At 38.8% G+C, this 25,685-nt stretch overlaps 1 protein-coding gene across 1 annotated transcript in view; it reads right to left on the reverse strand.

Annotated features, from left to right (window-relative positions):
* The window catches only part of LIMCH1 (LIM and calponin homology domains 1), a 173,276-nt gene that overhangs the window by 49,371 nt on the left and 98,220 nt on the right, over positions 1-25,685 (reverse strand). The window contains 8 exon segments of the mRNA XM_053941015.1: positions 407-661; positions 1,904-2,194; positions 6,729-7,001; positions 7,668-7,917; positions 12,210-12,405; positions 16,929-17,039; positions 20,052-20,082; positions 23,118-23,224. Of these exon segments, the coding sequence (XP_053796990.1) occupies positions 407-661; positions 1,904-2,194; positions 6,729-7,001; positions 7,668-7,917; positions 12,210-12,405; positions 16,929-17,039; positions 20,052-20,082; positions 23,118-23,224 (1,514 nt within the window).

Raw genomic sequence — 25,685 nt, forward strand, 5'->3', positions numbered from 1 at the left:
TCCCAAGGTATAAAACACCCCGAGTCCTGAAGACAGCTTGGTAAGGAGCAACGTAGTTGCTAGTGTATTAGAGGTACCACTTGGAATATTATGCTGGTCAACTTCAAGCAGCTTCAAACCAAATTCAGCCACATGACAGAGGGACCTTCCTGACACTGTATTGAGTATCTACAAGAAAAGTGACTGTGAAACTACTATAGTGCTCTAAATGATAGACAAACTTTCATTTCATGACAGATAGCATATCTGTACAGAGTTTTGGACTCCTCCTGAAAATGGAAATAGGAAAGGACTGGTTGTCAACAAGGCATTCTTCAAGTTTAAAGTCACAAGCACACACAGCAAATTATGGCAAACTAAACATGCTTCCCAGGCTGCCAATCCTGTCCACAAGCAGAAACCATACCTGGGCTCCCCAGACAGTTTCAATCTTTTCCAGGTCTCCAGGTCTGCTTTTGTTATAGAGGCATTGACAAAAAGCACATCTTCTTGTAGCTGAGGAAGGCTGCTTTGAGATTTCCGTTCTGCCAAATCATCTCTCTCATTATCAAGCTCTTTCACCTGCTGTTCCTCCTCTGACTCAGTCTTCTCATTTTGCAGAAGCGGGTTCTCTTTATTTGTAGCTGTTTGCCTTACTGATGTCATGTGCACCCGTCTTCTTCTAATTTAATGCACATTCCAGTTCAGCAATGAAAGATATTTTGAGGAAGCAATTATAAATCAGTATCAAAAGAAGCGGTTCAGAGCTCAAGAAGATAAAACTGAATTTATAATATTAGTTTCACATTAATTTTAGGAAGTAAACATGGAATGAATAATTTGAAGTTCAAACCTATCAGCTATGCTACCCCACTCATGCACTACTGAGATCACTTCTTCATATGAACTTCTATTCCCAGCTCAAGTAAGAAAAATGTTTATGTTATTACTGAGTTAAGCATTTCTGCAATAAGCTTTCTCTTTAATAGTTACAAATATCTCATTTGATTATTATTCACACAGTGAATTCAGGTTTTGTTCTCAAGCATACTACACAATTTCTTTAATCTTCAGAGTCATGTCAATAGCATTGGACTATTAAACTTTGGTTAGATGTCCTGTCAAACTAGTCATTAGAAAATGTTACTAATAATCAAATTACCAGCAACTGAATGACACATTTGGCATTGAAAATTGAAAAGAGCTCCTAAATATTAGAAGAAGTTTTCTGAACATATCAGTTGTTACAGTCAAGGTTCCTTGTAATGTGTATATAATTGTTTTATCTAGAATCACATCTGTTTGCCCAAATTAAACAGTTTCCAGAAAAAGATCTCTACCTAGCAAATATTTGTGTTCAGCAGCTTCTTAAGGGTCTGTATCACTGAGCTGAAGAAAGAAGAGATTTTCTAGGCTGAAGCCTTGTAACCCCTGATTCATTCCCCAAACCAATGCTGCATAATACACATTAGGACAAGGGGCAACACAATTCAGTGCAGTGTAGCAGGCATACATATTCAGTGCCTTCATTAAAGACTCATCTGGTCCATGTTTCATGCAGGGTATTAAAAGAGCATAAGATGAAAGAAATGCATCGAAAAACATGCACTGAAAGTGATCAGAAAAAGAGCTGAGATGCAAAACATATTTTCTAAATTTATTCTCCACTACCCATGCTCAGGACCTGTCTTATGAGCTTAGATAACAAAAGTGTCCTGTCTTTATCTTATTTACACTCACAGCCAATTAACACTTCTCGTACTGTAACAAAAAATTAGTTTGGTTCACTTTAGGATAAAGCATTTGCATTTACTTTAACCTGTAAGTTATTTTTTTGCAGCCAAGACAGCTTTAGGCCTATACAGCAATATATCATGGTGAAATTAAGCATTATACTTGAGAGAATAAGACCACGAATGCACACCTTGCATGTTCCTTTTTTTCCATCTGCAATGGCTTTTTAACATCTTCCAGTTTACCTTTCTCTTTACTTGTATAGGATCCAACTAAAAAGGAGTTAAATGGAACTATGTGCTTGGGTTGATTCATTCTGGCTCTCCGGGTGGCAAAGTCATCCTTTTCTAAATCAGGAACTCTGCTGGCTGCTTCATCTTCTGAACCAGAATCCTTTCCTTGATAATGTGTCATGAAGGGGTTGTCTTTGCGAAGGATGATATCTGGGGTGCTTCCACTGTCTTCACATACTGGCTTTTTACTGACACAGAGCAAAATTAAATAAAACTTTTGATGCACCAGGGGAGGAGAGGGCAGTGCAGCACTCATCTCCAGGATAAAAAACAAGCACAGGTAATCAAACATGCTCTGAGCTGCTATTAGATTGCACAAAGACTAGCTAGAAATAAAACTGATAATATAAAGTAGCAAATCCATAAAGACTTTACACAAAAAATCAGCATGTTGGACCTTTACTTATTTTAGCTATAGCTGGGAGAACCAGTAAGAGCAAATTTTAGCATACAAGATGCAGTGAATGTAGTACCATAACTGGCAGTATTAAACCTCTTGAACACTTCAAACAAAGGAAGAAATATGATGCAAATATCTGACCCTGGCAAATGTTGTTGAGTCCTGAAATATCAGATATTTGGCATTTTTCTTAATAAGTCTATTAAAAAAAAAATCTCAGTAATCACTGAGGCTGTCTACCCTAGTATTCTTAACTGCTTTCTCCTCACATGCACCATGATTGATTATTTTCCTAACTAACTTTTCCTTTCCCACAGAATAAGCCCTCTGTGCCAATGCTGACATACAGTAGCTGCAATGATAGCACATCAGTGATACTGGCATGCCAGAAAACATTGCCACCTGCCTTCGTCAGAAATACAACTACTGTCAACACAGCCTTGCTGTTACTGAAGATTATGACAGTAAAGATGCTTGACAGCTGGTACCCATAAAGATTAAGCTTATTTTAACTTGTGAGGGTCAATACTCTTAGGCAAACTGAAAAGACAGATGGCAGGAGTTAGGCAACTCTCACATTCAAAAATCTAATTGTTCATATTGATATTTTAGGAAGTTGGGCAGCAAGGACTATTCCACGCAGTACTTTTGTAGGCATTTGCTCTGCCATGTAGCACACCTTACTATACAAGGTGAAATAGAGGGGATCACAAAGGATTAAACAGACTGGCATTAAGAAAGCGAATCTAAACAGCTCAGGGGCTGCTCTGAGTTTCTCTACTATCTTAAATTTAAAGACTGCTTTTTAAAAGCATTTAAAACATTTTAAATCCCTGCAAGCCCACTACACACACCACTTATTTTACATTCTCAGCTGCCCTTTTCAAAGTACTTGCTGCAGAAAATGATGGGGAAGCCATAAACCATCCCTGGCAGACCAGCCTGGCTCAGGCTCAAAGGACACACAAAACTGTCTGCTTTTGCCTTCTTATGCTTCAAAACAGAGGATCCCCTGTTAGTGATGTGGAGAGTACGGTCTCAAATTAGCTAAAGGCAAATTTTTCCTTACATCTCTCTGAAGGATCAAAATTTCACTTAAGGCAACAGAACAACACTGGCCAATAGCATTCCAAATGGGAACTGCTGTCCCTTTTCCTCATGAATATTTGTGTTCACAACAGCTTTAGAAACAGATGGCTCACCAAGTGATTATTCAGTAAAAACCTCTGGATTTTTCAGTCTCATGTCCACCAACAGTAGTGAAGCTTGAGAGCATCAAATATAGCATTTCTGAGAGCAGTGTTTTTGGCAACAAAGGAATACTGAGTTACAGTACTCATAAATGCAACTATGAGTCATTGCAATGAGAAACTTACAGCTTTTAGTAGGTAACTAGACTTCAGTAATCACTTTCTAGGTTGAGAATATTTTCCATTCATTTACTATCTTTTTCATGGAATCAAAGATCAGCTGTGAGATTTTGGGGTCTCTGGAAACAGTTTATGATTGGCCTCAAAAGTGTTTTTTTAAGGTCAGTTTACCATGGTATAGATACCAAATATTAAATAGTAGATTTAGCTGCAAATTGCTTTTGCACACCCAGCCCCAGCTGTTGCAGAAACAGTAAATGGGTCAATGCTGGTACAGCAGGTGCTTCCAAAGTGACTTGCAGGCATTTGCACTCCCTGAAGCAAGGTCTCATACAGGCTTGTGGATCCTTATATTGCATTTCAGAACAATGGAAGGATTTTGGATCCCTATGCTCTGTCATGGTAAGAGTCCATGTTATTTTTCAATGAACATATCATAAACACTTGCTCACATTTTTCTCTTAATTTCTCCTTTCCATCATCTCTTTAAACACACTAAATTATTCTCTTTTTAGGGTGTCCCCATGAATGTGATCCTTACCTTTCATATACAATACAGCAATTAAGAGACAGATGTGCAGGCAACAAGCAAGCAAGGAGGATCACATATCAATAAAACAACATGCAACAGAGACAAATCACTCTTTTGGGAAGGGCAATTAATTTTTGGCATGCATTTGTATCACATCAAATTCAGCTAACTAAAGCAGCTCTTTCCTAGAACATGCTACAGCAATGGAGACAAGCACTTAAGACTTGAAGCAAAAAATACATTTGCATACAAGTTCAAATCTTTCCTGTTCAGGACTCAGAAAAGTCCCCTACTGAGTTTAAGCTTTAGGAACAATTAGATGCCTTGCAGAACTCAAAGGTCACAGTAGGTGTCCTCCAAAGGTCATTAAGTTGAGAGGAAACAGCCTGTAAACAACTCAAAGGAACTAAAATAAAACTGACAACTTCAGGTGAAAAAACAAAAGAGAGACTGGTATCAGAGAAAGATGAGGGAATAAGAAGGGTGAAAGAAAAAAAAATCAGAATACAGAAACAAGAGGGACTGAGAATTGCTGAGTGCCATTAGTGCATGGAAAATTGAACTTGATGCCAAGAAGAGATATAAAACGGAGATGTTCAGAGAATAATAATAAGACATTAAGAAATATGATGAAATGCATCCTAAAGTGTCACTACTAAGTTCTTCCCTTCTCCTCATCCACTATTCTTCCACTTTCACATACAAAGAATTTTCCTTACAGACTTCTGTCCCCTGTGCCTTTTCTGCTGTGTCTTCCTACCATCCCCAGAAGCAGGCTCCTACTTTGCTACAGTGATGCTTGGGTTACAAAGCTCTGCTCTTTGACCCTTAGCTGGAACAGAAAACTGTCATCTCCTCCTTCTTCCAGCTGCCAAATTCCACAAGTCATTTCCACTGAGAGCAAGAAAGAAAAAGTACTTGTTATTTCTCCTCCCTTCTCTGTATGGACTGTAAGGACAACAGATTGTCCAAGGAAAGAACCACATTTGTTCACACATCCTTCCTTTGTGGACATCAAAACAGTAGATCTAGCAGAGTTGGAAAAGGGTCTCTCAACATGGTAAGCATCCTCCAAATGCAAACAGAGCTATTTGTTATGCACTACACTGCTAAACACAAGCAAAGACTACAATTTACTACATTTTACTACATATTACTATATTACTACCATTAAAACTACAGCCTTGGACTCAGAATAGAATTATGCTAATACCCCTCTGGTTTATGGATTCCAAATCGACTAGCACACTAAGTGAGGCCAAAGAACTAATTTATGCCAGGTAGCTCCTCATCATTGGCACTGGGCTTTGTCAAAAGTAATACCCCACAACCAGACATAAACACTGGTTCAGTACCGCTTGACAACAGTGAAGTAGACCTGAGGACATGTGACAGTATATATTCTGTGACTATTTAATCTGCACATGGCACATCTGTATGTGGCTGCACACCAGCTTCACTGCACCTATGAATAAATTGTACCACATATGAGCTGCATTTCTTCCTACCACATTTCAAAGCCCAGACTGTAGACCAGCAACTGATAAACTACTCACTGTTAGGATTTCACCCCACAATCCAAACCAAAATGTTTTGGACAGGAGGACATTTGGACACTTACCCTTTAGCCAAACCATTTTGATTGTTTATAAGTGCCTTATCTTCTGACACGTTAGCTAAAACTCTACTTTGCAGGTCATCCCCATGAGTAGAAGAGATTGAGATGATGGAAAGGCATGGGCTGTGAACCTAGCCATCATTCAGCTCTCAAGTTAAAGAAGAGGAAATATCCGAATTGAACAACATCCAAAAATAAGTAACACAGGTAATAAGTGAATAACTACATATATTCCATTCTAAAGTTAGGCAAATTATGTCTGCTGAACTATGACTCCATACTTAAACTGGTGCATGTGTTAACAAGCACTGTGCTTTTATAGTTCCTGCCATTAAAAATAAATGTATCATTTACTAACACAGCTAAAAATATCAAGCACCTAAAAAGTGTGGTTCAGTAAATTAAACCATCCCACCAGCAACAAGTAATGTAAATTTCTGAAACTTTTACCTAATCTAGGCATTTTTAATATAGATTTCTATATATTTTTATTAAATACAAGAAAGCATTAAGTGGAAGGTGACAAGTAGTCTGTGTAGTAGTTTTCCTGAAGCCTGTTTACATTATGCCGTAAGACAATACAATTTCTCAACACAAATGCAGTTAGCATCATACAACTCTGCAATCCACAGCTGCCACATCACAAGCTTTTTCCAACCAAGACCTTCACTAGCAATTGTGAGTGCTTAGCAGACTGGATTTTTGTTAGGACGTGTGAAATCACAGTGGATCAAGGAAGCCCACACTTCAGCCATTCCTAAAATTGTGAAGCGTGCATGATTTCCCACACTGCTGGGCTAACCTGCCATAGCGCTGGGCTGCTGACATGACCGTAATACCAGCTTCTTCGAGTCTTCTTAACTTTCTGATCTCTTCCACATCTTTCCCTTTGGGTGCTGATGTTTCTTTTGCACTACATGAAGGAGACTGATCTATGGAGTTTTCTTCACTTTGATTCACACCTAATTGATTTTTAAGGGAGCTTGCTTCAGGAGACATGGAGCCCACTTTCTCCTTTTCACACAGTCCTGACGTTTCATTCAGTTCTTCTTCTATGGTTTCAGGGTGGGGTTTGCTATTGAATTATACAAGGTAGTTTAATGTAGGCTGTCCTTCATACATACATACTTATAAGCACATTTTGCTGAAGTCAAGATGCCAAAGGATGGATTCTGATGAATAATCGGGGAAGATAATTATGCTCTTTAAAGAAGTTGTTTCTTAGTCCAAATCAAAAGTGAAGTATTAGTTGACAAAACCAACATGCAGAGTGACACACAGAGTCACAGCTACATAAGCCATACTGGTGTATTAAATACAACATACAAATAAATTTATTTTACAAAGAAAACATAGCAAAATATTATCTATTTTGATTAAATATAGAAAACATTACTTTTAAGTATCATTTGTCAGTAATTGCCTTGAGAACTGAAAGAGATTGTCCAAAACAGTTTTTTCCAGCCTTGGGTTTGAGTCAAACATCCACGTTACTTACATTAACCAATATCTTGTCAAACAGAAGCTATACATTGCATTGTATGGTAAATAATGACATCACAACAACGATTTCCACTTGTTGCTTTTCTACTAGCCTCACCAATTGCTAAAAACTACTTATCAGTACCACATCAGCAAGAGATTTATTACAGCATCATACACCTTGTGAAAAGAATGAAAATTGGGCAAGTGTTCAAGCATCATCAGTGAGGAAAGGAGGAGGTGGACAGGCCAGTCTTACCTGAAAGGTCTGTCTCCGAGCGGTGACGTTGCTGTGCTCCAGCTCTTTCGGTACTCCTCTCGTTCAGCTTTCTTTTTCCGAAGCGGAGCAGGTACATAGCAAGTCTGATTACTCTTGTTTGGGAGGTACTGGTTAAAAGGCACAGCTGATTTAGGTTCACCATGTGAGGTCCGCCTCGCCAACATATCATCTTTTTTCACATCTGGCATCTTTCTGTGTGGCAGGTCAGTTTCCGAGTCACTTCCTCTCCCTAGTGAGGAAGGAGAAAAAAAATCCTTTTTATTTTCATTTTCATCCAGTTGTTTGGGTTATTTTTAAACTATAAATCAGAGAAGAGACCACCAAAAAATTACATTTAGCCACTTTTACCTGCATTTGTATTTTAAAATCAGTCACTGAAGGTAATAGCCATAACATCTACACAGACAATAAACTTTTTTCCATCATTCCCTGAAAAATTCATCTTCAGCCACAGGACACATCAAAAAACCTTAGGTTAAAACTCTGTCAAACACATAGGACAGAAGTTTACCTAAAGCCCAGATGACTCCTAGTTGTACATAAGGGCATGTCTGATATGATTCACACTCTCGAACCTAGACTAACAGGTACCTAACTCAAGCACAAGCAAAAAAAAGGTTCCATGTTGTATAGCTACAGAATGGCAGGAATATGTGGATATTCCTACACACACATTAACACAGCAATCTGAACACAGACAGCCTCAGCTTCAGTCAAGACTTGAGAACAGCAGCAGCTGCTGTGAACCAGAAGACTCGATGGTCTCTCTCCAGGCTCACTGGCTGCCTAGTCAATCAGTCGAGCACACTGCAAAATAGACAGAGACTTGATCCCCAGATGGAAAGGTGCAAGGTCAGAAGGCAGTGATCTCAGGATTTAGATGTTATATCAGTACAGTGAAGAAATAAAGTGGCAGAAAAAACGAGAGTTTAAGAGAATAAGATCTGAGGTTAGCAGAGTTGGGTGACCACTTGATTTTGTTCAAATTAACTAAACTTCCTGATATTTACAACACATTTAAAACACTGAAACTTAGGCAAGTTTCTGTCTTGAAATTCCCAAATTGTAGGAGTAACATCCTAAAGAGCATTTGCAGTGTGGAACTTCCCATTTTGGAAGCCTAGATTCCCTGCATCATCATGAGCCTTTAAAAATAATTCACAAAGAAGTTATGCAAATAGTTTTCTCCCAGCAGTGTAACCTTATCAAGGGCCCTGGTTTGAAGAGTGAAATGGAGTGTGTTCAGCCATTTGTCCCATCAGCATTTGCATGTTCTCCAAGCTCTAGAGAGTTGGATGTCTCTGGTCCTTGGCCCCTTTGCAGCACTTGCATCCGCAATTAGGTATCCTCCTTTTTAGGGTGAAGGGAAGCCACTCAGGTTGTGTCCTCTTGTTACTTCAAAACACCAGTAAATTAATAGCTAATTCACTGTGCTATGTACTGAACAACTGAAAACAATGAAGTCATAAAAATCACAAGTAGTTTGTGTATAATTCAAAGTGGGGGAAGAAAAAGAGGTCTAAATATGCTAGGAATGTTATTTGCAAAGAGCTTTTGCAGTAGATTGAGTTATTCATGATTTTCTTGGAGAGAGACGAAGAAGAGTGAAAAGGAACAGTAGGAAAAGACATGACACAATGGAAATGAATGTTAGACAAAAATCACAGTGCATTTTTTTGTCAGTAATATTTTGCTTGAACAATTTTTGTTACGAACTTTGACAACTAGCACCACAATTGGTACCCTGAATCTATGTCTAAAGAAAAAGTGGAGATACCATCACAGAATCATGGGTGTCTGAGGGCAGCTGAGGTTTGAAGGGCTGTAGTGTCATTAGACAAAGCAGGGCACAGAGTAAGTAAAATATAAGAAAAAGATCCCTTACTGTTGTTTGCTATTCTGATTGCTTTGGACTTTGCTCTGGTGTCTATTTTTGTAACACATAAAAACCAGTCTTGAACTGGCAGATAGAAAGGCTGAAATAGATAACCACAGTAGCAGAGGAATTAGTACACCTTCCTCTCGTTTCTGATGTGCCTACTAGCATCCCCAAGCTGAGTACTTCAAAGAAAAACATCTTCTTTAATTATTCATATCTTACTCATGAAATTATTTTCAGCTCAAATTTGCAAAAAAAACTATTTGAAGCCAAAGTACCAAACGGAATATGCAGCTGTGCTCTACATTTATAATCTTAAGTTTGTTGTTCTGCATTTCCAAGTAGAAGCAGCAGCAGTTTCCACAACTAGTAACAAGCAATTATACACTATAGACATGCAAAGAGCCTTCTTAAAAGGATCCATGCACAACTGCTGGCCAAGCAGAGCATTTTATTAACTGGAAACTCTAAAGGCAGTTCAGTCTGCAATTCTACTGTGTTTTAAATAGCTGTTCTACTCTACCACTGGTTTTGTTTGTTTTTTGCTAAGGGACAGGCTCTACATGGGACACCAGAGCAGTTCCTCAACAGTGAAACTAATCACAGATGGCATTTGTGAGGGTAGTATTACTTATTGCTTCCACCTAAACTAATCACCTTAGCATCACTTAAATAATGTCTATTCAGGCTTTTATTATGGAAGGAATCATAGTTTTAGTTCACAATAATATTATGTGGTATATAAAGCTCCTATTTGAATGGAGAAAGAAGTAATGAAAGCAAAATGTTTTCCTCCATCCAACTTTGCATATAGAATCATAGAATTGTTTAGGTTGGAAAAGACCTCTAAGACCATCGAGTCCAATATACTGTTTCTATCAAAAACTACTAACAGCTGAGCAAAACATTGGCCTGCTGGGACCACAGGAAGAGGTTCAACATAAAAGAGGTCATCCAAGTTACACCTCACCTGCAACTGTTGGAGGAGACAGCTGTGAAGTTATGGCAGTAGTAAGCAGGGAAAACAGGACAAATTAGAAAGTGTTGGCTGGACAAGTTGCACATGTGCACACAGCATCTGCACGCACCCTAGTTACAGACTAATTTTTCAGAACAAGCTTTGTGCGCTTTCATCTTATTTTGTGTTTGTTACACACTCAGGAATGCGACAAGATACTATGCCTTAGCAAACAATTTGTGGCAAACAATCATGAAACCTTTCTAACATCTGATAATACAGCAGAAGTTGACAGGAAACATCTACAGGACATATGTAACTGGCTGCCTACCAACTCCAAGTAAGCAGGGGCACTGGACATCCCTTGAGCACCCAGGATAGAGCAGCACTTTTCGATTAAGTTGTGTGAGGTGTTCCTATTTGCCAACACCATGCTTGTCTCATTTGAGAAGGAAGAAGAGCATTTTATAATGTGGAGCCTGTGCTCTGCTCAGTGTCTGAGGGGTCATGAGGCTGTTTCATGGAATCAGCCCCAGTAGCTGGTTGTGGATGGTCAACCAGTAACAGCCCAAACACCACAGGCTACTCAGAGCAGCAGAGCATATCTTAGCTCTGATTTTCCCAGAGCTCTTTCATAATACTTATGTGATACCAGCTCTCCATGCCAGCTTTCCAGTTCTAAGGAGTTCCCTATCACCTCAGGAAATCTTTCATGTGTCCGGTTATGATTAGCACCAGTTTCTTTCACACTGCCAAAAGTAGTATGAACATCTGGTTCCTACCAAAAAAATCTTCCTGCCTTTCCTTTTTAAATTAAACAAACAACATTACTAAGGAGAAGTGATTCATGTGTGCAACATAACTTCATCTGATGATGAAGTTTGACTTATTCATCTGTTTTTCAGGAACGTAACTGCACAGAAAGAGCCTCAATCATGCATCCTTTTGTCCTAAACCAGAATCCTGCTCATGACAGATAACCTAAGTGCATGCTCCACACCTATTCCTAGAAAATCCTTTTTCAACCAGCATGCTGTGTTTACAAGCCTCTGAAAATCTCTTAAGAGTCAGAAAAGAAAGGCAGAGAAGCAGCAGCCCTCCTATATGCCTAGAGCTGCCTGTCCTCTCACAAACATGTACAAAGCTCTGATGCTGGGATGTATTAATTCACCCAGTTTTCTAAATGCCGTAAAAAGATATATGACATTTGATAAAGCTGTACATCAGACTTCAAAACTCTGCCAAGTATCAAACATTCTCAAGATATTTCTATGTCATTTATCTGCCCTGCATTTACTTCAACAAACATTTTATTCACTACGATTCACTACACCCTGTTCCTGTAATTTTATGTCTTGCTGCAGCCTAGTTTGTAAGTTAAAATGAGTCTGCATAACATCCCCTTACACCAAAACCCAGAAAAACACTCTTCCCATCATAAAATTACACTGCAATGATGTAACTCATTTCCCAGTGCTACACTAGCTTGAGACAAACTTCAGGTAAGCTGTTGGCAAAGTCATCTGCACCTGAGGGAGCACAGATCAGCATTCACAGAGAAGTTCTCCCACCGGACTTGACTGATTCAGAGGCTGTGTGCAGCTTCTGAATGGCACATTTATTCCAGAAACATTACATCTACGTCCCAATGTTCTGCATGTGCCGCACTGTGACTGGTACTTACCATCACTACTCCCTCTGAGCACTACATCTGGAGACGGTGTCTGCTGCGAGCGGGAGCCAAAGGAGTCCAGACTGTCAAAGGAATCATCTCTGCCGTGGCGAGGCGGGGAGAGGGAATCACTGCGTTCAGAGTCCCAGCAGTCTATATAGCCGCTGTCACGAATGCTGCGCTTGGGGCTCTCAATATCCTCTGTTTCCTACATGGAAATACAGCAGGAACCTCCTCATAAAGAAGGCACTGATGTACTCGTGAGATGCATTACACACCAAAAAACAAAGCATCTTCCCAAATCCTAAAAATCTCCTCCCCAAAAAAGGGTTTCCTTGGTTTTTGCCCCTTCTTCCCTCCAAAACGAAGTGCAAGCTTGCAATAAACCAGTTTTATGCTGTTTAAGAAGAAACTACTCTCATTAGATTAGTACAATGAACTGAGAAAAAGTTCCAACAGACCAGTTAATAAACTGATCAAAAGTGAAAGTAACCTGAAACTTGACTTGTCGTCCACAGTCCATAGCACAGCCAAAGGCACTACAATTTTAACATCGTGCCTGCATCAGGTTTAAGTTTGCTGCTTTCCAAAAGATCCCCCCGCCTCTCCTTGCCCATCTATTGTATCTGGCCAGGACCCCAGCAGACAGCATTTGTTGTTGCTGCTTCAGCTCAGCAAAATAATAAAGCAGTGTGCCCCAGCCTCCGTCTACCTTGAAGAGAAATTCCTGTTATGAAAGAGGGATGTCTTTCTCAAGCAATCAGCAATGAAAAATATGCAAAATGCTTTTCCCGATGCCTCAGAAGAATTCAGTTGTGCTCTTTACTCTTTGCCAGCTCCTGGCTCTGGGGGATATGAAAGCACTTGTAGCTGACCCACATGTTCAGAGCAGGGAGAACAATGGTTGTCTTTGACAGCCCTGTGATTATAAATTCTTTCCAGTGCAAGCAGCACATACTAAAACACTGAAACTCCAGCAGAGGGAAAGGTCAATAGAAGCCATCCTCACCCTTGCATTATAATAAATTCCTTGTTTTAGAGAGTGTCTTAATATTAATTACAATCACACAGACGGAGAAAAAACAAAAATAACTAAGTTTGTTCAGAGATAAATCTGTTTTTTTCTCTCCCGACAGTAAGTAAAGTCAGAGATGTGAGTGCCATTATCAGACTGACATTTTGTGACCCAAAGACGCTGGAATGTGATTTTTTTTTTCCCCAGAAGCATTTGAATATTAATTCCTAATTAAGAAGCACCCCCTGCTTACCACTAGCTGAAGCACAATGGCTATATTGAGCAGAGCTCCCACTATCCCTGACTGCTAAGGTTTTACCCATCACTAGTATTACCAATGAGAAGACCAGGCAGGAATATCACAGTATGCTCTGGTGGGCCGCCTCCACAAAAAAGCAGGTTTGCCAGAAAAGTGATGGAGAGTGGAGAGCCCTACAGTAATACTCCCCTGCCGAACAAGAGGGAGGCTTGAAGCGGGACTGAGACATCAGATCAAGTGCCCTGCAAACTTTTCAGGAAGAAGGCCTAATTAGTGCCACTCACTACTAATCTGCCAAAATACCACATTAAGGCCAGCGGCAAAGGTCACCTAAGGCCAAGCTAAACTGTGGTAATGCCATTAAGTAACCTCACAGTAAACAGAAGTGAAAATATATTCTAAAACCAGATAAAATGCATCTAAAAAAGTTGTAAGGAATCCTATGTAATTTCCTTTCCCAATTCTGCTTAGTGAATTAAAATACTGGTAGAAACAATAGACAACAAAAATCTGTCTCCTTGAAACCTTGATGAATTACACACAGCCAAGAACAAATCCACAAATCCTATCAAAATCCCGTTTGTGACACGATCCAAAAAATCTTTTAAAAAATCCAAATTCCTTAAATCCACTCATCCCCTCATACCAATCAGCTATTCTCAATCTTTAGGCACACTTCCATTTTCCTAAATTACTGTATTTGAATGACACAGAATTGCTCAGCAGCTACAGGGACTTCAACTGGGCAAAAAGCCCCATCCCGCATTCACTATCTCCCAGAGTTTGAAAGCAGTCCAGTTGTGAACTAATGAGTTCTGCAGAACCTACTTTCAATGGCCTGTTTATGTTAATTTTGCATGCTGCTCACTAGGAATTAGAAGGCAGGCACCAGGACAGGATCCTAGACTTCTGTAAACATGTTCTTTACAGCTTTCCCCTTGGCAAAGACGCTCTCGCAACACAAAGCCGTCACACAGATGGGTACTTGTCCTGCCTTGACCAAACGTCATCTCCCAAATGCTATCAGTGGCAATGTGCTTATCTGTGGGACTGATAACACCACGGCATGACACACAGCAGTGCATTAGTCTTTCATATTATCTAATTAAAAACACAGTATGTCACAGAGCGGCAGTTCAAAGTGTGATTGCCAAATACAAGATGCATTTGTCCAGGAAGTTCCACCCACTGAATATAATAAAAAAGCCATTCACATTTTGTCATTGGGAATTTCTAGTTTAAAAGTAAAGAAGAATGAGTACCCAAAGAGTTAAAGAAATTAAAAACAGAGGAGCATGAATAAAATTAGAAATTAATATCCCCTTCAGCATGAGAAGTAGAAAAAGATGAGTCTGAGATAACTTACATCAGAGCTGTCTTTTGATTTGCTTATTAAAAAAGGAGGGCAGAGAGGATTTACAACAGAAAAACTAAACCACACTGAATTTGTGGTCAATTTAGTTATTAAATTCTGTGGAAAAAATGCCAGTAGAGAATGTGATAAAGTGTCTTTTCATCACTTGAGCTCAGCTATAAAGAACATCAGAGTGTTGCACAGCATGATTAACATGTTATATTTTACAACCAAATCCTCTTCAAATGCAGTAACATACAAACCAACAATTGCCAGTGAGAAATACTGCAGGGATACAAGAGTAGGGACATGATAAAAGAAGTCGCCAGCAGTTGTCACAGCAACGTCACCCTAAATAAGACTTTTCTGGACTGCAAAATGCTCTGTTTGTGTATTAAAGGCCTTCAGCTCTTACGAGACCTCTACTCTGCTCTCAGCTCCAACATTTGCAACAAATCAAGTACCAGCCTCTTGCTTATGTCCTTAATTTGCAACACTCTGCAATGCCCAGCCAGGCACTTCACGACCACCAGGCCCCTGGAGAACCCTTCCTTTTGCCCCTAGCCTATTTCATCCAACAAAAGGCTTCAAGATAGGACCTCCAAAATGCTCTGATGATTAGTTTCATGGGTAAATATCACCTGGAAAAAGATGAGCCTCATGGTGTGAGATTAAAAAATAAATCATGATACCATACAGCACTAACATTGTGGCTACCTGCACTTTGGTGATTTTTCTGTGCTAGCTTCCTTTTTTGGGCTTGTTTCACCTTTCAGACCTTTGGAGTGCGAACTGCTTCTTCTCCACATCTTCTATTTGTAAACAACTCAACTACTAACTTCATCTTTTTATTGCTTGGGCTCAGTCATATCAGTCACAAGTCCCAAAGCCTCAAGTGATAAGCACAGGTCATTAAAACAAAGACTAAAATAAACTTCTCCTGAGAAACAGCATGTTATCTTTTCCTCTCCATTTTTACCTGCTTGTTCAGAAGAAGTGGGCTTATAAACAGGAATTTTACCCATCTAGTTAAGGTTCTCTGGTCACGTCAGGGTGTAGGAGCTGCTATCAGTCAGACAAGCATTTCTTCCTCTCTAGTGGTGCTGGCCCTGTGAGATCCCAGAATGAAGACCTGCAGCTGGCACAGTTGCAGCAGCACAGAGCTGAAGGGGAATTTAAGTCCAGAGAGTCTCCCATGGTCCCCAAACCCTACTGCCTGTGATGATATGGCCATCACGTGAGGTGGGGAGGGAATAGCAGGCACGAGGCTCTTTGTGGACTGCAGAACGTATCTGCACAGCCTTTCTTGAGCAGTATGTCCAACACACACGTGGTGCCAGCACAGGGTGCTGCCAATCTTCCTCCACACCGTCTCCTTGCCCCTTCCATCCCAAAGAAAGGCAGGTTTGGTTATCAATGCTAACCATTAGCATTAACCATGAGGTTAAGTGTCTGATGTCGAGGTTCAGGGCATGCTAGAATGCTCAACCAAAAATCCTCAAACCACCCTACAGCAATCACAACTTTTCTCTTCCAACAGAGATCAGCTCATCATAAACCACCAAATATGATTTCAGCCAGAATTTAGAGCTTGGCAAAAACAGATTTATCCTAACTATGTCTTTGGTGAAATATAATCTCCTTCTCCTCCACTTCAGTTTTATTTATATCCTTTGGTTTGATGTTTTAAGTTGCAACACAAACCCAAAAAAGCTGCCCGCGAGACTGAATGTTTTAAAGAAGAAAAAGACTACATTCTTGTGAGTCCTACCACGTTACTTTTGAATCTCAGCTCTTCTAGCTGAAACTTGGTGTCATAAATGAAAATAATTCAAACCAAAACCCCTGGAAATTAAGATGAAAGAACCACATGACAATTCTAAAGCCCTATTTGACATCACTTGCTGCATCACTGATGCCACCACAAAGCAGGCTGCCAAAGTGGTTTTCAGTTTGGTAGAATCAGAAACCTTTTTGATGCAAGTAGAGGTTTATGAAGGAATTTGCACTCCAGCCCCCCTTCTCTCATATTTAGAAAGAAACAGTTTATCAGAGTAATAATTTGAAGTAAATTTCTATTCCCAAAACACAACAAAAAGATACCTTTCTCATTTGTGCCAGGAAGCCTTCAAACTCCTTCAGGTTCAGGGTTGATCCACTATATGATGTACAGCTGTTTGCTGCTTTCCCTAGCCAATAAATGGTGACTAATACCTGCAGAAGTTAATAAGAATTAATTTCAGCCATCTACACAGTCCTGGAGCTAAATTTACTTCCCTGCAACATCACTCATTTATTCTAAACTGCACAGCAGCACAAGATTTTTTTATAAATCAGAACTGAAAGGGAAGTGTCTGTCAAAGGTTAAACATAAATACATCAGGCAACTATGAAAGTTTAAACAGTCCTAAAAAATGTAACTTAACATATTATCTCCCTGGTATTTTTAATAAAAATAATAAAAGTGTTATGTCTGCCTGGAAAAATAAACAGAAAAGATGGATCTGAGTAGAAAAACTAGACAAAGAGATTTGAAGCTTCTAGAAGACACACGTAAATATATTTGTTTCTAAATTCAATACAAAAAAAAATCACTAAAGACTACTAATATTAGTAGTTATTAATGAAAATCATTCAGACCAAGGTAATACACAAAGTACCTATAATGTCTGCCTGCCTAAAAGCATCGTGAATCTGTGTCTATTTCAAGCACAGAAAAAGGAGTCCCATTTTTAATCATCTTAATGTAAGTAACCAGATGACACAGGAACATTTATTTCCAGGCTTCTGCTAGTTTAAGAATTTCTTAGCCCAAGATTAATCAAAAGCCATAAGCATCTTGTCATTTCTATCAGACTACAGCATAAAAGTTGGTGATTTCATTCAAGTTCTGACTTGATACCTCTCCATAACTCACAAATCCCTTCAAAACTGATGAGGGAAAATGACCAAGATTTGCTCTTGCAAGTAGCAAAGATACCTGACCTGATACTGCTGGTGTTGCACTTGTTTTAGAAAATGAGAAATTAAGATGCTTAGGATGGTCAAATCCAATACATCCAAAAATGCTGACATTTATACCATGCAAGGAAAGACCTTGTTTTGCACCCACATATGTCTCTACTTAGACCAGTGTCTTTAATAATACCTGTGCAGCAGCTATTTGGACTGGAAACTGCTCATCAAAGGCAATTCAATTCAGTGTTTTGCAGTGGTTAAAAATGACAAACCATCACCCTAGAACTTAGGGCTTTTTCTCATTTAATGCTCATTATTTCAGCATATTCCATGACATTGCAAAGTATTTAACTGCAGAATGAACAGAAAATATTTTGATGTGGAGAAGAGATGCAACCAAGAGTAAATAATAGTTGCCATTAACTGTTTCAAAAAAAGATTCATAAAGTGAAATACAGTATTTTATGTTTAGATGGGACAGGGCCATGTACTTCATGCTATCTATTGAACTAAAGCAAACAAGACCAGCAGAAATCTCAAAGGGGGGGGGGGTCTGTTCCACTGGGAACAGACATCTCTTGGACTCTTCTTCCCTAAAACATGCATCCATATTCCTCCTCAGCAACATGCCAGACTTTTCTTATCAACTTGCACTAGCATCCCCATTTTTCATTGAAGTGTAAGATTCAAAATTATGCAGCACTGCAGCTGAGGCCCTGACAGAAAAGAATGCAGCATCATACAGACCTTCTGTTTTAGAACAACTGTGGTACATAATGTGAAGTATGTATTTTATATATAAATAAAGTTTATATTTTTCTTCCGTTTAAAAGATGTATACATGTAATGAAATAACTGAGTAATATTTTTAATGAAGTTAAAAAAATTTTCTCTTTTTTAAAAAATGACATCCAAATCAATACTACTGTGCTGAATGAAAGGAGGTGGTGTTGCTAGTTGATTTTTTTTGTCTTGAAACAACCTTTATCTGAACTGTTTTCCTTCAACCAAGGAACCACTTGACAAATTTAATGCAAAAAAGTCTTACAGTATATGTTCTCAAATTAAATGACAAAATTTGCAAATAACAAGTATTTCTAGCAACCAGAAAACTGTCCAATTAATTTTGCCATTCAGTACATTGATGAAGGTTATGTTATTTTTGGTATTTTTGTTTATTTCTGCTAGCATTTAATCACTTTCTCTCTTCTTCCTTTCTTGATTTGGAAAAAAAGAAAGCAGAAAATTTCACATTTGCAAGCAATTCCAGCTGACTGCCAGCTGAGGCTGCAGGATCATGCACCTGGAAAGCATATATTGCCTACAAGCACATTATGGAGGATACTTGTGAAACTTCACCTTTAAAGCAATACATCTGTACGAAGACGTTTAGCCAGTGCCCATAAAGAGTGTTAAAATACCAAAGCTGAATTCTTCCCCTAAAAATCTGTGTGCTGGGTGCAGAAGATACTTCTCTACTGATGATGGGAAAGGCAGGATGAAACAATTTGGAGGAGGCGTGTTTTTGGTGTTGTTTGGGTTTTTTATTTTTAACCTCTAGTCATGGAAGTTAAGATTACTGGTTTTCAGAGTTATTAAAAAAGATTTTGGCATTTCCTATCAGGATATAGGGATGTGAGCCAAACAAAAATTATACCAGTTTACAGCTAAGTACAGACAGCTTGCTAGGCTTTAAAATGAGACCAGCAAAATTTAGACATTTTCTTTTCTAGTTAACAAGTACAGGATCCAATACCATTGCCCTTAGTTTAAATTAAGAGGAAATTGAAGTTAAATGGAAATCATCTTTCCGGGGAAACACTAATTTATTTGGAAGAACAATGAGAAAGCTAGCAAACCTCACAGTAAGGCCGTGTATCCCAATTTAATGGCCATTTTGCTTCATTTTAAATGTTTTGTGCAGCTGTACTCTATGCCTATATATTTGTAAAGGGCTACAAAAGTGTGTCTTCATGGTCAAATCAGACTGTTCCCGGCAAACACCACACTGGACAGCACAGAAATCACTTTGTTCATCACTCATCTAGGACTATCTAAGAAGAGACAAATGTTCTCCATTTTATTTCCATTGTAAGGCTGCTTTGCCATAACAGCTCTACCTAAATTTCCAGCAGAACCCAGTCAGGCTTGTATTCAGAAGGACTTTTCAGCAATACTCATGTACTCAGTTTTTACTGACATAATTCTTGATCAGGCCAATAACAGAATTAACCAGACAAAAAGAAAAACTCCAAATTATATACTTACATTTTTCAGCTTCCTACTATAGTCAATATTCCTGGTTGCACACACAAACACATACAAAGATAAAAAAAAAAAAAAAAAAAAAAAGAAGAAAAAAGAAAAAAAAATCAGAAAGTAGACATACTTTCCAAGAGGCTGTATGCAGCAGATCACATTTTCCCTAACAAAAGCCTGCTGAATGCTTCTGCTGTCTGGAAATACATAAAAGCTAAGAAGATGTAGTTCACACATTCATTTATTCATAACATGGGAGTATTTTGTCACCATTATTTCAATCATTAAATTAGAATTCTGGAAGTACAAGAAGAAAATGTGTTTATAATGCTCCCACAGTAAAGTAGGACAATGCCAAAATATTTCCTTTAAACAGAGTTGCTGCTTTCTTAAAAAAGGAAGACAAAAGTCCTCACTGCTAAAATACATTCTGCAGATATCGAAGTCAGATTCTGCTCTGCAACCCATACAGATTCTGGAAGCAACTGAACAAGCATTAAGAGGCATCAGCACACATTAAGGAAAATTGCAGGTGTTTCTGTGGAAACAAACATTACAAAGAACAAAGTGAATGGATGAAGCAACAAAGACCCTGCCATTTAAAACAGAACGTGCCATGGAAAACATTTATTTTTTGAACGTAGACTTGAGCGCGCAGACTGAACATTGGCATCATCCTTCTCAATTTATTTTTTTCTCTTATGTTCATGGAAGAGTGGCAGTTTTATGATAAAAACAACGAGGTACAAAATTTGTGCAAACATAAAGAACATTTAAAAATTCAGCAAAGAAAGCATTAAAAAATGAAGGAAATACATATCACTACATCTATAAAACCTACATAAGACTATTTGAGATTTAGTAAAGATTGTCCTGTTATTTACAGTGGAATTGTCTTCTACTCTAACAGTAAGACCACTCCATCATTAAAGTTTATCTGGCAAAACCAAAAATAAATATACTCAAATCTGTTAGAACAACAAAAGGCTAAACATAGGCAATGGTAAACAAAGTATATTTGGTAACATCTTTTTAAGCCAGAATTTTGTCCACTAATACCTACACAATAAGAAAAATAGAACAGTCCTGGTTTTTTTCTTAGTAAAGTAACAGTGGAAAAGAGACTTGTTTAACAAGTCACAAAAAAATTCCTTACAGCATTAGCTCATAACTTTTATAAGCAGAGTGATCCAAAAAATAAATCTAATGCATGCCTCAATCAATATCTACATGAAAAAAATTGTTAAAATGTCATTATCTTAAGTATATGCAATAATATCACACTCATCCTTCACCACAGAACAAATAATATTTTCACCATGTTTAAAAAAAATCACCCCAAAGTCTTCAAAGAGGGAAAAAAAATCACCTTTTTGCTTTGGGAACTAGCTAGCAGAACACAGCCTTCAACATATTTCTCTAAAACAGTCATGGACTTGGCTTGTACACCTCAACTCAGTTACTCAGTATGAACTTGGACAGTGCTAGGAAAACATTTGGCTCATTTCTACAGCGGCTTTCTCTGAAGCTCTCATATGCAGTGGAGGGCCAGGCCAGCTCTGTGAGGTTTAAGATTGGCCTGGCCAGCTCTGTGGGCCAGGTTTAACTTGGTGACATACTGAACAGCTCTGCTTCGAGCTCCACCTTCGTCAAAGCCTCTCAACCTGACTCCACCAAGGTACTCCATCCATCCTCAACCCCAAAAGATGAAGCTTTTTATAAAAAAAACCTCCTCCTCTCTGTTTTCATACGGAGATTAGGGTTTTATATGAAGATTACGGATTGTTTTGCAACTCTCTCCAGTCAATCATCGTAATGATTTTACAGGACATCATGAAGAACCTGTTTCATTGAAGTATTATCAGATTTAGAAGAAATACATAGTCTCCACTCACTGCCATGCAGAGGGCAAGAAGAACCTCATGTTAGAGTCAGACACTTGGCAAGGAGCAAAAAATGGTATACCTTATAAAAAGGACACTGGCCAATTCGATTTTCAGAGCCTTTGAATTTTCCCAGACAATGCCTGGGAAACCATGAAAACTTGCCCAGCTTCCATTGCCAGAAAGGAATAATAAAAAAGAAAAGCTACTGAAATTTAGTAAATGGTTTCCATATACTTTTCTAAAATGGATATGTCTGATCAGGATTTCATTAGTGATCTTTTTGGCCAAATTAAATTAGACCATTCAATCAACTCAGCAGCATTTGCTTGTCTGTGGAGGAATAACTTCTGTTATAACTCTAATATGATATGATAGACCCAAAACTTTCAGGAAATTTTCTAAATACTAATTTAGAAGTTAAGAAACACCAATTATAAATTTTGTTAATTTTATGAAAGTGTGGGGTGATATTGCCTTTAAAAGGTAGGGGGCCTGTGCAATTTGTGTGGTAGTGGGTGCATGGTTTTGGTAAAAACTATCTAAATTGTGGCATTTCCAGTTCACACAGACTTCCTCAGTCCAATTACTGTGTGTCTCAAGCTATAGCTCTTGCAGGGAAGTGAAGAGACCATGCTATGCCTGCATGTCATAGAATCTGAGAGGCCGCTAAATGTCCTATATTTCACCATCAGAACAATTTAATCTGACATGACAGAACTGTGACTTCTTTTCCCCCAGACTACAGTATTTTATTAGTTGGACAGACAAAAAAAGAATGTCATCAGTTTAGATTAGGAAAACCCCTAAGCCCCTCAGAATCTCACTGCCTAACTAAGACTGTATTTTTACAAAATCACAGAATAAACTGAGTTGGAAGGGACCCACAAGGATCATCAAGTCCATCTCCTAGGCCTGCACAGGACATCCCCAAGAGTCACACCATGGGCCTGAGAGCATTCTCCAAGTGTTGTCCTATTTTGCAGAGCTGTGGTTGAAGTATCTGGGACAAAACCTTTTGAATAGAACAATCCATTCATCCCAACACTGAAAGTTTCCCAAATTTCTGCTTCCTATTTGCCTTACACTAATTACAGTTCTATAACATTTTTGCTCATTCTTAAATATTTACTATTGCATCACATGCACCCAAGGCTGTAACATGCTACTCACAAACTGCTGTTATACTTACTTGATGGTTACTCTGTTTGATGTGTCCTGCAGATCACCAGGATCAAAAAGCTGAGATTCTTTAAGTCCCAGTTCTTTGCAGCCTCTTAAGAATAATATGATATTATCCTGAAAAGAGACAAAAAGCATTAAATCTCAACACTTTAAGCTCTCCTTAACTGGAAAAAAAAAATCTTACCAAACCAACTTATCCCTAATTCAGTAACTGCTCATGAACAGTCATACCGTTAGCTAAATGAAGAACCAAAGACATTTCCAGTCACATAAGTTAAGAGGTCAGGGTGGATTTTGTTTGAAAACCAGACACATATGAAACTTTCTTCCTTTTCTTTTTTCCCCCCCCAAGATATACAACTACAACAAGCTTGTTGACTTGCTTCTTTTCAAACACAGATGTTGGCAACTTTTTTAACTGAAAAAGGCCCACTGATTTTTCCACCTGTTGCCACACAACCTCAGCATGTTACAGAGTAGAAAAGGTAAGATTTTTGAAGAGAGCAGGAAGACTAGATATTTTTAAAAGCCTGCCACCATTTAAGCAAACAATTTGTTCAGAAAACACTTTGCATGCCAGATCCGAGCAAGCCAGTTAACACAACTGTTCTCTTGCCTCTCCAAATGTAACCAGTCAGAAGCCACTGAGAAAAGGTGCTTTCTCCTGAAATAAAAACCTTGAAGCTACACTTCATATGGCCACTGTCTCTAAGAAGAAACAACACCCAATTTTGTAACACTTCTTATGGAGGATTTACTCTTTGCAAAGTGTAAAAATTAAAATAACTAAGAAAGGCTAAGTAAAAACATATATAAGTCTCTTTCAAACCAAGTCCAAGCGATGACACTTCAGTTTGCACCAAGGAGATTGAATCTGCATGTGTGCATATACAGTTAATACAGGTTTTATACATATGCATGTACACCACTCCCCTGTTACAGAACCAGTGAGTATGTTTTACATGGATAAATCTTGCAGCTAGTAGAGAACAGGTTTTTAGATATATGTTTCTAGACCAGCAACTGCAATGGTAGATGAGTGAACAAGTAAATTTACAATGTACAGCTTGATATTCTTTGAGGCTTAACTCAAACCTAAAGCTAAGCTGCCACATGAAGAGTTACAGAGGAACAGAACCACAGCATGTGGTGGAGACCCATTTTCACAAAAACTGGGAAGCAGAGGAGCCTGGCGGTGTTCAGCTTTTACCTACCCTGCATGAGAGAGCAGGATTGGTGAGCAGGGCTCTCCCCACATCTGCTCCAGCCTTCCTTGGGGCTCGGGGAGAGCAGCCCTGTTTGTTCTGCAAGCAGCATGCAAATCGCCGCGGCTCTCGGCATGCCAACACTCTCGCACACAAAGCTCGCCAGCCACACCACAGAAAACAGAGACTTGGAAATTCAGAGGAGTTCAAATCTCCCTTTCTTCCCTGGCTGAAACTTAACAGCTCTGGAGGGGAGCCAGGGGGAGAAGGAACAGCAGTTGAGAGAGCAGAGAGCCCCATAACCCAGAGAGACAGCATCATTCATGACATGAAAAGATGCCTGTAAAATTTTCCATCTGGCTTACTGTTTGCATTATTGTTTTTCCAACTGAATAACTCTTGAAATTTCCAAATGAATAGCTCTTACATTTAGTCTTTGATGGAGGACAGTCCTGGTCACTCTCAAATGGTTGGTGGAGCAATGTGTAAATCTAATATATCAAATAAAAATGCAAAAGCATTCAAAAAAAGTTCCTAACAGTATTTCCAAATTTAACAAAAAATGTACTGGACATGGAGGTCATAGTAACCTAACAGACTTAGAAAACAATCAGAGGAGGACGAATGGTGAAGATAACTAATTGCACCCATCTTTATGCCAGAAGTTCACGCCTGAGTTTATGATAAGCAGTAACAAAAATACCAGTTATTTGGCAGCCACATAGTTTGGGAACTTGGTTCTTCTGCTGATGAACAAATGCTTACTTCTCAAAAAAAAAAAAAAACAGTGTCACCTACTTCTGTTTGGCTACATGCCTTTATTTTGATGGTCATCATATGAATAATGTTTGCCAACAGTCACTAACACTATCACCCAAACAATTCCTCAGAAAGCTGGTATCTTATATGGGCACAAATAACCACATGTGCCAACAAGATGCAATCAGTGAGCCCTGAAAGAAGCTTCCGCTTTTGTTAAAAATCGCATAGCTTTTATTTCCCAATGGTCCTAAAAATGGCACTTGTTTAAAAGGATTGAAGAAAAATCCAACAAAGAAAATACTTTCAAGTGATATATTTACTCAAGGACACCTGCCTAGGCTGTCTAACCCCAAGCCAAAAAATGTATCCCGTACTACTGCAAAATGAAGCTTTTCCTGGTTTGCTCTAGTACAGATGAAATTCACATTTATTAGTTCCACTGAGTCACTGGAGAAAAGCACTCCTAAGCCACTAAAGGGAGAAAGGAGTCTTGAAGTTAAGACCCAGCTCTCTCAGGATTACTACACCTTGCATTGACCAGGTCCTGATTTCTTCAGTTCTCAGAAAATGTTGCTTTTATCTTTCAAGAGGATTTATTGTTCAATGTC

The sequence above is a fragment of the Vidua chalybeata genome, chromosome 4 (genome assembly GCF_026979565.1).
Source record: "Vidua chalybeata isolate OUT-0048 chromosome 4, bVidCha1 merged haplotype, whole genome shotgun sequence".
In the NCBI taxonomy this organism is placed as follows: Eukaryota; Metazoa; Chordata; class Aves; order Passeriformes; family Viduidae; genus Vidua; species Vidua chalybeata.